The 17,671-nt window shown below is 40.4% G+C and overlaps 1 protein-coding gene across 6 annotated transcripts in view; it reads right to left on the reverse strand.

The window, feature by feature from the left end:
* Nucleotides 1-5,220: 5,220 nt before the first annotated feature.
* LIPA (lipase A, lysosomal acid type) overlaps nt 5,221-17,671 on the reverse strand; it is a 200,977-nt gene continuing 188,526 nt past the window's right edge. For all 6 annotated transcript variants that reach the window (XM_054522613.1, XM_054522614.2, XM_063727654.1 and 3 more), the window contains 5 exons: nt 16,745-16,881; nt 15,345-15,491; nt 14,198-14,269; nt 7,587-7,658; nt 5,221-6,716 (listed from right to left, as the gene is read on the reverse strand). In XM_054522613.1, coding sequence (XP_054378588.1) covers nt 6,483-6,716; nt 7,587-7,658; nt 14,198-14,269; nt 15,345-15,491; nt 16,745-16,881 — 662 coding nt within the window. In that variant the 3' untranslated portion in view covers nt 5,221-6,482. The remainder of the gene's footprint in view (nt 6,717-7,586; nt 7,659-14,197; nt 14,270-15,344; nt 15,492-16,744; nt 16,882-17,671) is intronic.

Genomic DNA, 17,671 nt, shown 5'->3' on the forward strand with positions numbered 1-17,671 from the left:
GCCCTTGATTGCTGTAAATGCGCTCATCTATAGCCGCATCTTACCGGCTTTTAGATATGCCGTGTATGCAGTGGCACTTCGCACTTTTCACATAAGTTCTGATTTTTCAGTTGACGTACAATTAACACGTGATACAATGTACAGATCTACCGTGTGGAGTTTCTGTGAGTTTGGCAACTCAGTTCACGTGTGTCATCACGGGTGTCAAACTAGACAGTTTACATTGCCACCAGAAAGCGCTCCTTTGCAATCAATGCAGAATTGTTTGTTTCTTAATGCATACGTATAACTGCATCCACGTGCTTTCATAAAGACGCAAGCATAATCGCATTTTTAAAAACTGTTTAAAGCTACATGCGGTCTGTAGCTCGGGTGTTTTCTGTCTGAGAACCCGGCTGCGGTCTATCCAGCGGCGATCGGGAAACGAGCCCTTTGCTCAGGGAACCGCTGGTCCCCGAACGCCGGCGGTGACTGTCAGCTCAGGAAATCAGACGGGGTGGGTGGCCTGATGGGAACCTCCGCCAGCTCCAGCTTCTCCCCAGAGTTTTCCTGACCGGCGGGCGGCAAGCTAGAGAGACCACGCACGCAGGCTCTCCGGGAGACGCCGCAGCCCGGCCGCATAGCTACCCTCGGCGGCGCGTCCCGGGCGCCGGGCCCGCGATCGGAGCCGGGAGGCACCACACAGCGGAAAGAGGGCTCCGCGGCGGCCAGGCTCAGCTTTGCCGGGAAAATGCTGGATTTAACGCCCAGTCTGCGCCAATCTGGCTAAAAAGCCCGTTGTATCTCAATTTGGGGTGGGAACACTTAATTCAGCAAACCACCTGCGTTGTTCGTCAAGGGAAAGAGATGTGAGTTCCTGAAGCCGCCCGGGAGGCTGTCGAAGGACCAGGTGATGTCGTCACCACCCTGCCCTTCCCCTTGTTGGCTTTGAGGGGCCAACTTGCCCTCGCCCTCTGCCTCCCGTCCTTGAATCCACTCCGGGCCCACAGAGCCCTGCTACGGGGCTCGTCTCTAACCCCTGCATTTCTCCGCCACCCAACTGGGGTCCTCGGGCCAGGGGCCACCGAGCACGAGGAGGTCGGTACTAGGAGAGCTCTTGAGAGATCCTGGGAACAGCACAAAAATCCTCGCGTTCAACCCGGGGTCTGACACATGACACGATACAAGGATCCCTTAGAGGATAGACGTTTTAGACACCAGCTTTGAAGCCGGGGAGCACTCCTAATTCTTGCTTAGTGCCTTGTATCTGTGTGGTTGGGTCCAGCCCTTCACTCCCTGGAGCTTGCATTTTGTTATCCCCCGATTCCCCACAAAGGGAAATTGAGAGTATTAAATGGAAAAATAATAAGTCTACCGTGTAAAGCCCACCTACTAGGTGCCACGCATTGGCTAAATGTTTTATTTGAATTGATTTTATCCAATCCTCAAAAGAGCTGGCTTCCTCACCCTGCCAAGAAGTAGGATTATTATTATTGCTGTGGGTTTACAGCAGTAAAATCATAGGTCCTAGCACACAGCAAACACACAAAGTAATATGCATGGTATTTTAAATTTGTACTCCACACGTTACCTAAAAAATAACTGAGAAATTTGAAATTAAAATCAAGTAAGATTATGTAAACAGAAATAAAAGATATAAAGCCATCTATTATGAGGAAAGAACAAGTACTACAAATATATGGGCCTAAAACTAAGATAATATATGGTATATATGCATACGTATGATATATATAATAGGCCAATTCATAATATGTAATATATAGGATATAGATACCTATAATAGGCCAATTTCTAATTCAGAATCTCCTAACTGGTGGGTGTCCACTAACTGCCACTGATGGAATACTGACATTCCTTAGATGCTCATTCCTAGGAGCCCTCAGCAGTAGACTCTAGCCCTAAAGCAGCCTTTTTATTTAACCCAGTGTACCATGAAAATATTATTATATTCTGCTGACATATTTGCTGTTGATGAGATAAAGGTTCAGAAGCAGCATTGAGTTTCTTGACAGCCAATGCAAAAAGGGAACGAGGATGAATTTTTCTAATGCTGCTGCTTTGATTTCTAGATGATAGCAGAAAATAGGTATAATGTAGGCCCCTAGTTTCTTCCAATTGAACAACCTGTCCTTCCAAGGCTGTCCACCTCCACCGCCCGCGCACCCTCCCCCCACCGTCTCCTCCCTTCCCCAGTGTTGTTTTCACTTCACTTTTAGGGCAACCCAGAAACTTTTCTTCTCATTCCAGCTAGACGTGGTCTTGTCCTTGATGCAGTGTTTCAGAGAAGAGTGTCCTTCTCACTGCGCCAAATGGACCATTAGAGCTCACTTTCTCAGCATTAAAATTGGATTTCTGCTCATAAGTAAAATATCACTCAAATTTACCCTCAACAGAAGTTAGCCCTCAAATTTCCTTTCAGTACACATTGTCCTTTTCTTGTGGTCTCAGTTATCATGCTTGGGTGCTCTGGTTGCAAGAGCAACCAAAGATTTTTTTTGAGTGGGATTAGCGGGTTTGCTTAATTTGGATTTAGCTGCTAGATTTGCTGTCAAGACTGTCTCCTTTGAGTCCCCAGCCCCAACCAACCCATTCATTTTCTGCTTTTGTGTATCCATCGTCTATCACTGTTAGAATAGTGTCCATGTGCCGATTACAGAAAGCCGTGGGCAGCAAAACTTGAGAGCTCTGGCTTCAGCCTGCTTTGTCCGGACTCTCCCCCGTGACTTTGTGGCACTTTGAAGGATAGCAACTAGCTTCTCTGCCATCTCTGCACTTGCAGCTGACCAGGACAGAAGTTTTTGTCTAACATACAAATGCAACCATCCCAGGGAAATTGATGAATTACAGTTGTATTAGTTTCCACTCTACATCGTGGAATGCTGAACAATATGTCAGGTAACCAAAAACAGTATCACTTAATGGACCAAAATAAAATTGAACACTGTCAAGTGCTGACTAAGGCGGTATCATTTCTTGAATTTGGCACATTTGCACCTTTAAACAGTTTTTATTTGCACAAAAATGTAATAGCTTGCTAGATGAATAGGTCTTTTCAGAGCACAAGGTGCAACTTCTAGGACTTCTTCTCACAGTGCCAAGCATTGCATCTTGTATGTAATGAGTGTTCAAAAGATATTTGTGGACTCAAGATTCATTTTAAAGGATATTAGCTCTAAACTGAGGCTAAAAAACGAAATCTTTTTTTTTTTTTCTGGAGTACTGCTTGATGTAGTTCGGATCTACCCACCTGTAAAGATGGTTTTCCCTAAAACGGGGTGTTTTCTGATTAGAACTTTGGCCACACCATTTCTTGTCCAATTGATGGTTTTCCACAAAAGGGGGTGTTTTCTGACAGGTAGCATTAGAACTTTGGCCAGGCCATCTCTTCTCCAGTTGATCATGGCTTCCTGCATATCGTTTTTGTCTTGGCATGGTTTTTCTGGCAGGATTGGAGGACAGGAATCCTTTATTTTCTGCTTATCACAGGGGTCAAATCACTTTTCTGAGAGTACAACAATCAAGTTTGTGCACACTAATCACAATCTCAAAGTTATATGGCACCAACTTACCAAAAGACTGTGGATGCTGCTCCCCTTCCCCCAGCAAATAGAACATGTAGTTAGCAAAGCCTGCCACCAATCACATAATCCCTTTTTTAAATGACCTTCATGATTTATTTTCCTTTCTCAAATTAGGTAAGGCCATTTGGGCATCTGTTTAACCAAAACTGTTCCTGGCTATTAGAGACGTGTAGTGTTGTGTAACAGGGAAGACTCATAGAGGTGGAATGATCTCGAATATCAAAATCTAATCCTTCATTTTAAAGACTAAAGATTAAAAATGCAGTCTCAGAAAAGTCAAGACAAGACTAGCTAGGGATAAAAAGCAAGTTACAGCCAAACTGAGCAGAAAAGGGCCAGGGTTGGTTCCAAGGTAAGTATCTCTTCAGGAGGAGTTTGGTGTTGGAAGGGGTCATTGAAGCTGCTTTTATGTGACACTTTACAAAAGACTCAGAAAACATCAATTAGCCATGCCAAAAACAATAGGAGATGCTGATGAAGAACATGGGGATGTTAGCTTCCTCCTGACACTCTCCTGATGCTCCTATTAGTCCAAATACTGGTGCATATTTGGTTTTAAACACTTTATATTCTGATCCACCTACATGTCGCATTTAAGTGGGCGCTTCTACTCACTTATACTGTTGAAACTCTCATCAACCTCTCTGAAAGTTTTAAGGTATATAAAATCATCCCCATTAAAAAGGCATTCCCTTGCCTGTAGAGAAGCAAATACTCCCCTCACCTGTCAAAGGGGTTATTGCAAATATTAAAGCCTTATGAAAAGGCTTTGAAACCCCGCAAGGCACAATACAAAATGTGAAGTATTATTTTTAGTAATGCTAAGACAATTTGACAAAGAGTTTTGCTAGCTTAATTTGGAATTGAACTTGAAATCTGCACCTAGCACAACATAATGAAATACTGATTGAGTAACTTTTTAAAAATCAGAAAAATTACTATTCAAAGTTGCCTTTCAGTGTCCCAACAGATCAGAGTGACTTATCTTTTGAAAATCTCTTAATACATTAAAAAAAATGACAAGAAATCACATTACAGTATATTTTAATGTTTATATTTAATAAATCAACACCTTTAATACCCACAAACACAAAATAATCATTATTTGGGGATGTCACTAGTCTAAATTTCAGTCCCATATATGTGTGAGGCCTGAGTTAAAGCCTTTTCCTCCTGCCACCCATCCCCCAACCACATCTGAAGTTCTGATCACTCGTTTACCTATTAGGCAAATTTTTATTTTCAGTTCACATTTGAGGGACAGCTATTCCTTGAGAACGTTTTCCAGATGTTATCCACTAGGCAAGAATTAATTATACTCCTGAACAGAAGTAATACTACCATGGCTGGCCATCAAATGACCAACTGGCTCAGAAAGCAACCTTCCCTAGACGAAGACGCTGGAGAAAAATCTTAGAAAAAGTAGTGAGGGAAGAGAGCGTGGGAAGATTTGCAAGCAAAGCCAAGAGTGCCCTCTTGTGGCAAACAAAAAAATGATTTTTAAAAATCACTTGTTACTTCGTAGCCCTCCATTTCCCGGAGTAAACATATTAACCTTGAGAAGAGTTCCAAGTACTGCCAAGAGAGAAAGGGAAGAACCGGACGACTGTTAAATAAAAGAGAAAAAACATACACAAAATTCTTTGGGCCTATAAGGCTCACTCAATTTTATTGAAAAGTTTAAGACTTTAAAAGTTACAAAGTAGTATTTGGCCTGCCTATATTAACCAATAACAAGCACTGTACTGTTAGTGCAGCTAAAGTAATTATATCAGAAAAACATATCAATTGTCATTTTGTCCACTGGACAGTATTGTAAGGAAACGATGCTGCAAGAAAAGCAGACAAATATGGACTTCCCAACATAGGGACGTGAAGCAGGTGTATTAAAAATAAGGACGCATATAAAACTAAGACACAAAATGAACCCCTGAGCTGAGCTTTCATCTGAAAACATCACGTTCACACTTCATTTGGGTGAAAATGAACTGGGACACTTCTCATGGGCAACTACGGGGCTTTGGCTTCACACAGATGTGATCAATAATGACAGTAGCTGGCTCCAAGAGTACATTAATCTCAGAAAAAATAGTGGTATAGTCTCCACAGGGATTTGCTTCTCAGATAAGTAGAATTATGGCCTGCCATGAAATTGAGAATTCATGAATATAGATGGTTGAGTGTATCAGTCTTCAAGCATTTAAAACATAGTTTTGTTTTTGTTTTATCAGTGCAATTTGTTTTTGAAGACTCCGGAAAACTATTTCATTTAACCTGAGCAATTAAAATGTGTCAAATCACAGCTGTCACAGTTAGGTTTGATAAAATTAATTGTAAAATCCTTATTACTGGCACAGCTGTGATATTTCTGGATTTGACTATGCACCTGCTGCAGGAAAACATGATAAAATGTCATTTAGATCTCTAACTACAAGACCATTAGACTAGAGAGCTCTTTAAGGCAAGGACATGAAAACTGCGTACTTTTATACCTCGCTTAAGTCAATGACAGATTTACCAATGACAACACAATTTTAAAATTCCAACACATGTATTACTTTGTCCTATGAAGGGCAAAAAGTCAGTATAGTATATTTTAAATTTTAAAAACAGAATGGATATAATGACCTTTTTACACATCAGTGATATTTAAAAGACTTAAAGAGGCAATACTATGGTTGAGACACTGGCTTCCCATTCCAGCCCTAATTAAAGAAAAAATAGCTAGTATGATTCTAATTGAAACTAGAGTGAACTGGGCATCTTCAAAGTTATAATTTTCTTGGATATAAAAACACAAAAGACCTGGGAAAGAAAAACAAGTGTTTTACAGAAATTAAGCAAACACATTTTCACATGACATAATCATTGACTTGGTGGTACACAGCTCAAGTCCGGCTTTCACTGATATTTCCTCATTAGATTAATAATTTTATTATAAAGCCTCCAAGGGGCATCCAGGCCCCAGATGAAGTCAAGATGCTCCCACTCCGGAATGCTCTCATGGAACACCAAGTTGGTGATCTGAGTCAGTAAGATATTGACGTCGTAGACATCTGCAAGCAAGTCGTGACCCCCGCTCCAGACTGCAGTTGGCACAAGCATGTCCTTCACATTGTATGGGGGAGGGTAACTCTACAATGAAAAGGAACCACAGAAAGCCTTGTTGTTGTTTTAATTTTCAAAATCACAATAAGCGCAATCTCCATTAAACATTGTCTAATAAGTTTGACTAACAGACTAAATTTTAAAAACCCCTTTGAGTATCTTTTCAAGTTGCCATTACCAGCACAAAAAAAGAAATCTAACCCCAAATGAAAGAATGCTAATTATAATCGCCACTAGCTGTGGAGCTGCTGCCATAGGCTGGGCACCAAAATGAATGTTTAATCCCCGGCAAGGAAGGTGTTGTACTCCATAGGTAGTAGACTCAAGGCAATAGTGGCTGGAAAGAGTTTGGGGTCATGCCCTCCTACTTCTTCCCTTTGGGTGTAAGACAAGTCACAGAAATTCTGTAAGCCTCACTGTCCTCATGTTTAAGTCAGAGATAATCACGTTTACGTCACAGAGATGCTCTGGGAATTAAATTTAAAAAACAGAGCAAAGTGCCTCACACTTCAGTGCATTTAGCATGCTCAAAAATGCTAATTTTATTAGTGCAGGCAAGAGGCTTAAGCAATGTAATCTGGCCAAGGCCCCATAGCTACCAGATAACAGACATAGGACTGTCTGACTCTACAGGCTGTGTTTGTGACTACTCTGAATAATGCATAACAGTGATGATTCTTATTTAGAGCTGGGGAAAGCACAAAGAGAGGAGGCCCAGTCCACAACACCAGCTACAAAGCTTGGATTGTTCTGAATGGACTGATGGAAAACAAACACTAGTCAACTCCCGCAAACATTTCCCACAGCACCTGAGCCTGGCCAGAATCCTGATAGGCCAGGCTGGCTTTCTTGATGAGTTTTCAGGGCCCCCTTTAATGAAAAGACTAAAAACTTTACCTGGTTATAATGAAAATAATTCTTGGCACTGCTTCCCCAGTCAAAGGCTTGAAACTTTTGGAATTTAACAGCCTAAAAAGAAGATAATTTGGAAAAGAGTTATCTGACACCGAAGTTAGAGATAACATCATAGGTTGCTGGAGCTAGCCACGACCTCGGAAATCAACTTTATACCAATATCTAGATTTACTCTTCATTTCCAAGGCATTATTTTAAATGAAATGGCATGGTTTTGTCCTGCTTTACTGAATGACTCAATTTCTCATTGTACGATTGTTAAGCAGCTACCACCTGACACAAGAAAGTAGCTATACACATATGCTGTCAATTACACTAGATCAACAGTTGCTCCTGCTAGCAGAACTTTATGCTGACATTTTCTGCTGAAATTTGCATCCTAAGCTTTTTCAGAGTCAGTCATTTTACTTGGGAAATAAAGGTAGACAGATAGATAGCTACATATATATATATATACACACATATATATATACACTATATATACATATATATATACACACATATATATATACACAGAGAGAGAGATGGATATATATAGATAAAATAATTATAATATACAATTGGCCCTCCATATCCACAGTTTTGTATCTGTGGATTCAGCCAAGTGATATTTTGCAGATTGAAAATATTTGGAAAAAAACAATAAAAGATAATAAAACAATAAAAAATACAAATTTTAAAACAGTATAACACCTACTTACATAGCGTTTACATTGTATTAAGCATCATAAGTAATCTAAAGATGATTTAAAGCATATGAAAGGATGTGCATAGGCTATATGCAAATACTACATCATTTTATATAAGGGACTTGAGTATCTGTGAATTTTGGTTTGGGGGTGATGTCTGCAGCCAGTCCCCAAAGATACTTGACGGACAACTGTATATTTTCTATTTACCCATTCTACTTGGCTAGTTATATTACTTAGTCAAATTTTAATGATGGTATTGATTAAACACTTTTTATGAGTATTGGTATCAGTATAATCACCAAGTAGTACTGCATGCCAGCACAATTCTAACTAGTTAGGGATACTAGAGCCATGAAATTGAAATTGTATAGAAATTTATATTTATTCATATTTAAAATAGTATAATATAAAATATTAGCAAAAGTCACTTATTTTTAAAATTCAAAATAGTGCAAATCCATCTTTCCTCTACACTCTCAAATTAAATGTATGTCAAGAATTAAACACAAAATTGGCAAGCCAAATGAATTTGAAATGGTAAGTTTTGGCCACAAGGTGGCGCCTGGTAAAAAGAAATGCTCAGACATTCTTTGTCAAAACTGCTTTTGATTTATGTGAAGTCTGTTCTTATCAACTGCATACAATTCTACTGTTTGATGTAATAAATGACAGAGTGAGACGATATACTATAGGGGACTGTTACAGGAGAAATATTTGGCATCTGTTTTTGCCGTTGCAAATGACTGATTTTAAATACCTGTGGCATATTTAACAAGCAAAACAAAATTTGGATTCACAGCACCTGTTGGTACATGTGTTCCCCATCTTTGTCAGTGAAAATATATTGATGCAAACTGTTCTGCCACTGAACACAGACAGCAGTTCATCACTTTGTCGCATGTCCTTCAGCATTCATATGAAGCACCAGCGTGAGCACAGAATACAAAGGTGAAACTTGCCTATAGCTCAGACTGAAGTTCTAAATTTGACTTTGTGCTCAGAGTCACTTAGGACTTCAAGCTATCCACTTGAAAGGATATTTCAAATGAAAAGTATTAAGATGATTTACAGTAACAAAAACCTGGAAATAAGCTAAAGCCCAATTTTAATAAGTAACAATCCCCTGTAGTATATAATCTCACTCTGTGTTTTATTACATCAAACAGTAGAATTGTATGCAGTTGATAAGAACAGACTTTACATAAATCAAAAGCAGTTTTGACAGAGAATGTCTGGGCATTTCTTTTTACCGGGCGCCACCTTGTGGCCAAAACTTACCATTTCAAATAATAGATATTTGGGTAAATATATCACATAAATATACACAAGGAGTATGCCACTGTCATAAATATAAATAAAATAGAAACAGAAAATGGCTTACAGATAATCTCATAAATAATAGTAAGTGGAAAAAGAAAATGAAACCGAATATACACTAAGGTTATACTTCTGTGATAATCATATCACAGAGTATATATAGATAATGATCAGGAGGAAATGCCTATAGTATCAGGATAAATGGTTTTAAAATGACATTTAAAAATTATATTTAGGTCTTGAATGGTAATAAAAATGTAAACAGGTTCAACTTTTCTAAAGTACAATATGTATTAGAAGTCTTAAAGCTATGCCTACCCTCTCCCTACTAAGTCTACTGCTATGAATGTATCATCCTAAGAAAATTCTCTAACATATAAGGACAGATGATTTATGACTGCAAAACAACTATCACTGCCAAAAACAAAATGATAATAAAATTCAAGCAACAGAAACTGCCCTTTATGACAAATATTTTAAAACTTTAGTTACTGACCCGGAAAGGCATTTTTAATTATGACAGAGACTGTCGCCCATGCCCATTCTTGCCTTCTTCCTTTCAGTAACAGAATCCCTAAAGCCTTCCCTAAGCACATGGCTGCCAAGATAGAAACCATATCCTCATCCTCCTGCGAGCAGCCAGGCTATGGCCATATCGCTCACTTCTAAGCTATCTCCTTCGCACAAAGTCACTTGCCCTGAGCTCCCTCTCCCCTGCCTTCCTGTGAGTTGGAAGAGACATGGAGGTGACCCGGCTGCAACCAGGCAGAAGAGGACAACACCTAGAGGATGGCAGAGCTATAGTATGGAGGGAACTGGCTCCCTGCATGGCCTCATGGAACACAGCCAAAACCCCCTCTATCATCAATCTGGGCCACCACTCTCTGAACTTTATTATGAGAAAGAAATAAACTCTTTATTTAGCAGCTGTATTTTGGGGTCTCTAACACAACAGCTTAGCTTCTATCTAACAAATATAATGGCATTTCATTAAATGAAAATTTACATAAAAGCAGATGTAGTATGATCTGACTTTTGTAATGGAAATGATTATATTACAAAATTGTAAGATTATACCAAAATATTAATAGTGGCTATTGCTGGGTGCTAGACATACAAGTCATTTTTCTTTCACTCGTATATTTTCTAAAATTTCATAAAACATATTACATGTTTAAAAAAATTATACTGAATATCCTTTTCACAGTGTTCTTTAAAAGCCTACCAAAAGTATGTTTTTTTCCTTTAAAGAAAAAAAAAAGAGCACATCATAATCATCTAAGGCACTTACTCAAACATAGATCCCAGGGTCACAGCACTAGGAATTCAGAGTCTCCACAGGTCTCAGACAGGCCCAAGAACCAGTATTTTTAATAGCACCTTAGGTAGTTCAGAACAACACTGGAAAACTACGTTGGGATGGCCTTCTTCAAACAGGTGAGAGTACCTGGGCTCTGGGCAGGGCCAGTGAGAAAGTGAGCAGTAATATCAAGTCTTGGCTCTGGGGAGCTCCAGAATTCATCAGGTTTATAAGGAGAATGGAAAGATGAGTATGCCAAATTTAAAGTCCCACTAAAGAACGAGGTATGGAATTTATTAACAAGTTAATACTAATTATTTAAACAAAAAATAAACTTCTGAATGTACTGTAAACAAAATGGCCTTTAAGGTCAACCCCAAACTCATACCATAAGAGCCCTCTAATGCCACACCTGAATTCTAGCCCCAGTCCGCCCGGCATCCAGGCCTGACCACCTTCCACAGAAGCCTTTTCCTGCACTGCCTCTTGGAGCCTGCAGCCTGCACCAGTGGCAGCCCCTGGCCAACAGTCCAGAGGAGGGAAAGCCAAAGGGAAGATCCGACACAACGGCTGCACAAAGCAACCGACCATTTTACTGACAAAAGATGGTACAGTGGGTAGAAGAGCAAAGGCCCAGGCTGCCTTCTACAGAAAATCTGGGCTTTGCAAATATTCTGGAGGTATATTCCAGGGTAGTTAGAATCTAAAGTCACCAGGTCACAAATGGGGCACAGAGCAGTGCTCTGGCCCTCACCCTGCAGCCTTTGACCCTGGCGAGCTGCTGGATAAGAGGGCTGGAACAAGACCAGTAGCCTAGATGATAGCCGATCCAACATCTCTACTGCAAACTCCATGCCCAGTGGAGGCCCAAGACACAGAAGGGTGAAGCAACACAGGTCTGTAATATAAAATAGAGTTGGCCTAGGACAGCCTTGGTTTCAACATTCCCAAGGGCCTCTGACATCCCAGGTCTGGTGGCCATTTGTCCTTTGCTGAGGCCTGGCGTGTACTGAGCGTGGGCTGCTGGCAGTCACTAAGCTGGTGGGAAAGCTCGGGATCTGCCTCCAGCCAGCTCAGTCACCCTCCATCATCTCTGGGGGTGCAATAACTGCTGAGGTGACAGACATTGGGCCTTTTAGGAAAATGTCCATTAGGTAAGAGGTCCTAGGCATCCTCAAAAATGTAGGGGAATTCTAGTGACAGAGTATATGAAGAAAACAAGTGACTATAAGCATAAATGTGACCAAGGAGAAAAGCAGAAACCTGAACCAAGAACCAAAATCCTCAATCTTTGTGAATTTGAGGATTTTTGAAGGTTTGGGGGCATTCCTTAAGTGGTAAGCATGTGCTGTTCAGCACGTCATGAACTATTTGCATTCCAGATGCCCCTCTTTTAGGCCACAACAAACTCTGCCCCTGAGGAACTGACATTTAACTCTCAGCCTTCTAGTTACTATAAAGGGCCAGGAGCCTGAGGCCAGGCTCTTCCTAGTTCCTTAGAGACGAGCCCCAGGGAAAGGAGAACTATAGCACTGTTAGAGTTCCTGGGGCAGCTGAAGAAGGAGATGAAAGTATCAGGATGTCCCGACCAGGTTTGCTCCCAAACCTGGTGGAGCAAAAGAATCTACCAGGCAGATTTTTTAAAAATGTAGATCCTCAGAAATAAAAAGGAATGAACTACTGACATACACAACATAGGAAAATTTCAAAACAAGTATTCTGAGTGGAAGAAGCTGGCAAAAACAAGTATAAACTGCATGACTGTTCTCATACAAGCTCCAGAAAATACAAACTAAGCTACAATGACAGGAAGCAGATCAGTGGGATTGAGGGGAGGGATGCGGGGAGGTGTCACAAAGGAGCAGCAGGGACCTTTTAGGATGATGATATATTTGCTGTGTCGATTATGGTGATGGTTTCACAGGTATATACAAACACTGAAATATATCAAATTGTACACTTTAAATATTCTATGTCACTTATACCTCAATAAAAATTTTTTTAAAAAAAATAATAAAACTATTCGGGAGGCTGAGGCAGGAGAATCACATGAAGCTGGGAGGCGGAGGTTGCAGTGAGCCGAGATCGCACCACTACACTCCAGCCCGGCGACAGAGTGAGACTCCATCTCAAAAAAATAAAATAAAACAAAAAAATAAAAGTACAATTCTCTAGTCCAAATGACTGGGACACAGGAGTATTTGTTTTATAAGCCTGGATGGTAGTCAATCCAAGAATTCCACTATAATCCCAACTCTCATTACTTTTTTAATGCTTTGATTTATTAAAGAGTGTACTTTTTAAAGCAACTTGGTGATTCTGATGCAAGCAGTGACTGCCAGGTGTTTGGAAATTACTATTCAAGACACCTACAGTATCTTGGTTTAGGGCTTAAATGGTGAGTTGTTTCATATTAAAAATGAAGTTAGCTGAAAAATAAATGGCACAAAATTATGTCCTGAGGTGGAGAGAAGTCCCTGACATATTGTCAGGTGAAAAAAGAAAAGCAAGCTGTAAAACAGTAAGCAGGAGAAAAATCAATCTATTTCTACATCTACTATTTCTATCCATGCCTTTAACAGCATCTTTTTGAAAAGAGGTATAGAATAGAATGCAGAGACATTCAATATCTATGGATATGCATTTCCTCTCTGTCTAGGGTTATAGAATGATTTTATTTTCATTTTAAGATAATTTTTTTCTAGATGTTTCTAAATTTTATAGAATGAACATGACTTATTTACATGATAAAATAATCAAAACTGTATTTCAAAAGTCAGGGGCGCCCATTCACATCTATCATTGGTTTAGCTCCAGTTTATTCACTGCTGTTCCAAGCATATTGTGATCAGGGGTTAATGTTGAAACAGCGGTTTCTATCTCCAACACGGCTTTAAAATTACTCTTTAAGAAGCAACACAGAAATAAAAAAAATCTAGGACTCAATGAGAAGTAGATGGAGGGGAGGAAACAGCAGGAGGAAAAGAAAGCTGGGGGAGAAGGAAAGGGAGAGAATATATTAACCTGAGACTTGAGGAAGGGAGAGGAGGGAAAAGAAAAATGTCAACCCCAGTAGCTGTTTGTGAACCCATGTATAACACAGTGTGCCCCACCACAGGTATCAAAAGCAACACAAGCACAATGACAAAAACCCAGGACTCTGGGGAAGAAAACCAGATCAGATTTGTAAGCAGGTTGTCTTTCTATTTGGGAAGGGTTTGCATGCCCAGACCTTTCTGACGTTGATTTTACATGAACCCCAAATGCACTCCTGGAATGCCTACCTGGCTCCAGTGTAACATGTTTTGCACAGAAGTTCCAGCGGGAGAATGTGTGGTATATACATCCACTCTAGACTGCGAAATAAATACGTTGAAATGAAGAATGAAAACAGCATTAAGGTGGCATTGATAATAAACATTGTATTTTGCCCTCCAAAGCACTAAAAACTAGAGCCATAATCTCAAGTATATGAGATGAGAGGTAGAAAAAAAATATCTGACTAAAAATCTGTCCTATAAAAATAAGTACAACCACACACAGAGTCCATATGAAGGAGGTGCAACAATATGGTAAGCACGGGACTGTGTGGGTTGCGTTTACAGGGCATTTTCATTTTCTTCTTCATGCTTTCCTGAATTTCCCAAATTTCATATAACAATCACACCTTGCTTTAATTATCAGACAAAAGAAAAATGGCACTTAAATTCCTTAGGGCCTTTATTGCAGGATTTTAACCCTTTTTTTCAAAATGCCACATGACAAACTAACAAATATAGTTAGAAACACGGGCATAGTATTGGCCAAGGGTTTACATTTTATAAAATGTATTTTTATAAATACACACACACTGCAAGCATACACATATGTGTATGTAAATGGCCATTCCAAATTTAAACACTTACAGTAATTTTTGAAAATTTGTGTATTTTAGATTTGGGGGGTACATGTGCAGATTTGTTACAAGGGTGGATTGCATGATGCTGAGATGCGGGCTTCTATTGATCCCATAACCACAGTACTCAATATTGGCTACAGTACTCAATAGGAAGTTCTTCAGCCCTTGTCGCTCTCCCTCCTTCCTTTTGGAGTCCCCAGTGTCTATTGTTCCCATCTTTATGTCTACCACTTATAATAATTTCTAAAAGAAATAAATCACTAATTATAAATATTACAACTTAATTTGTGACAGATCTCCTCATTCAATAGTCTCCATCTAGCTACAACATAAGAAGGTGACCACAGTCAGCCTGAGGATAGCAGCAGGTGGTACCGTATTCTAGGCATTGGCCAAAGTTCATGCTTGTGCCTCTCAAATGAAAGACTCTTTAGAGTTCTGATGAGGTCATTCCCGCCTCTCCCACATCATTCAACACAAATAAGCACATTCACAGATAAAAGAAAATCAAGTCTTACTATAAACATGCATACCATATTTAAATTTCTCTCATTAAATCCACACAGAAGAAAAAGGAGATTTCCACAGAGCTCCTTCAGTATGACATGAGTGCAAAAGTGGGTACCCAGCCACTTCAAAAACGCACTCTGGGGAAGAAATTCTTTGTCTCCAAATAAGTCCTACAAAATAAAAAGAAACCCAAGAACATCTCAGCATTTCATTCTGGTGCACAGGTCTCCATGACTCACCTCAGAAGCAGAGACAAGCACCCAATGACTCCATGAATGGCCTCAGGAGAGAACGGCAACCAGTGGACATCAAACCAGGATGCTTTTGCACAAGTTTACCAAAGCAAAAATCACACATTACAGAGGTGTATTTAAATTCTCCAAATGAAGAGAAGGAGGCAGAAAATCAAATAAGTTTACAGCAGACTTCTACAATGGGAAAGGGCCTTAATGATCACCCCTCCCAGGGCCATCCCCAAGTAGTTTTCATCTGACTCTCATGGATTGGTGGTTACTTCTAAGAAACAGTCAAGGCTGTGATTGATCAGTAATGTCTGCTGGAGGTGCGTCCATCTAATTCAATGCTACTGGCCAGCAGGCCAAATCCAGCCCACGGCTTGTTTTTTTATTTTGTTTTTTAAATATTTTTTTATTGGCCAGGCACGGTGGCTCATGCCTGTAATCCCAGCACTTTGGGAGGCCAAGGCAGAAGGACTGCCTAAGCCTAAGAGTTTCCATCTTTCCTATTAAAGTCTTCTAAATGGCCCATGAGAGACGTTATACCTGATTTCATGTATATATTTCTATACAGGATTTCATATGTGTGTGTGTAAACATGTATTTCATAAAAGACATATAATGCATGCATAATAGACCATCTGGTCTTACCTGGCTTAAAACTCTTTTTCATGAAATCTATTTCCTCCTTGAACAGAGGTTCGGGTGCCACAGCTTTAGGGCAGAGCCCTGATGAAGCTACTGGCTGTGTTTAGGAGCCATATTATAAAATACAATAATGATAGTGTTGTTAGGTCACCCTCAGTGTAGCTAGGGATGGGCTTTTGGGAACATTTCCTATCTCCCATCTCCTACGTCCTCTGTGCACAGGCTCACCTAATGGGATAAAGGGCAACTCCACAAATGCTTAAATTATTTTCTCCCAGACTCTCCTTGCTCTCCCTGTGAGGTGGGCAGAGCTGTACTGACACATGCTAACCATGAGTACACGTGGCACCAGTGTGCAGGAAACGACAGGCGTCCCTGGCCACCCCTGGGTCTGGAAGGAGGGGTAAAAGGAAAAAGAAAAGCCCACTGATATCAAAATGCAGGGGAGGAAGGCACAGATCATCCCTCCACTTGCCAGTTCTTCAGATCTGAGGAGGAAATCTGCGGGGAGAGGAGAGGGATGGGAGGGGTTCAAGTACCTTGATGAGATGATCTGGAAATCGTCCTAATTTGGCCATAGGGCTAGTACAGAAAGTGACGGAAGCCACAGGAGCCAGGGCAAAAAACATTTTAATCCTTTTGGCCAGCTCAGGGATCTGTGAAAATGCTATAAAACCTGTGAGAACAAAGGGAAGAAAACAGGAATTCCATCTTCTGGGATTTCCTTCTCAGAAAACACAAAAGCCGTCACTCGCGACGCCCTCTCGCGGAGGCCTGAGACCTACGCAAACAATACCCCAGCAGGAGCCAAAACACTTGACATGGGGCACTCTGAACTTCCGTGTGCCCTAACACTGAATTTGGTTAAACTAGTAAATCAAGCATTTGTTAATGCTTGTTCCAAATCTCAACCTAGATAAGCACTGGAAGAAATCCAGTCTGGGAGAATCAGAAAATCTTCCCAGTTCCTTTTACAATGTAAATAACAGACTGTATTTCCAAGAGCCTCACCCCATCACCTTTATCCCCCCCCATGCCCCTCCCCCAAAGAACAATTTACAGACACCACGTTGAAATAAACCACCAATAATTTCAAAGGAACTCACACATTTAGAATCCCCTAGCTTTAAAATATATTTTAACCCTCGATATGGTTTCGGTGTGTCCCCACCCAAATCTCATCTTTAATTGTAGTTCCCATAATTCCCATGTGTTGTAGGAGGGACCTGGTGGGAGATAATTGAATCATGGAGGCGGTTTCCCCCATACTGTTCTTGTGGTAGTGAGTAAGTCTCATGAGATTTGATGGTTTTATAAGGGGAAACTCCCTCACTTGGCTCTCACTCTCTCTTGTCTGCCACCATGTAAGATGTTCCTTGCTCTTCCATCATTATTGTGAGGCCTCCCTAGCTCACAATCCATTAAACTGTGAGTCCATTAAACCTCTTTTTCTTTATAAATTGCCC

The sequence above is a fragment of the Pongo abelii genome, chromosome 8, assembly GCF_028885655.2.
Source record: "Pongo abelii isolate AG06213 chromosome 8, NHGRI_mPonAbe1-v2.0_pri, whole genome shotgun sequence".
Classification (NCBI taxonomy): Eukaryota; Metazoa; Chordata; class Mammalia; order Primates; family Hominidae; genus Pongo; species Pongo abelii.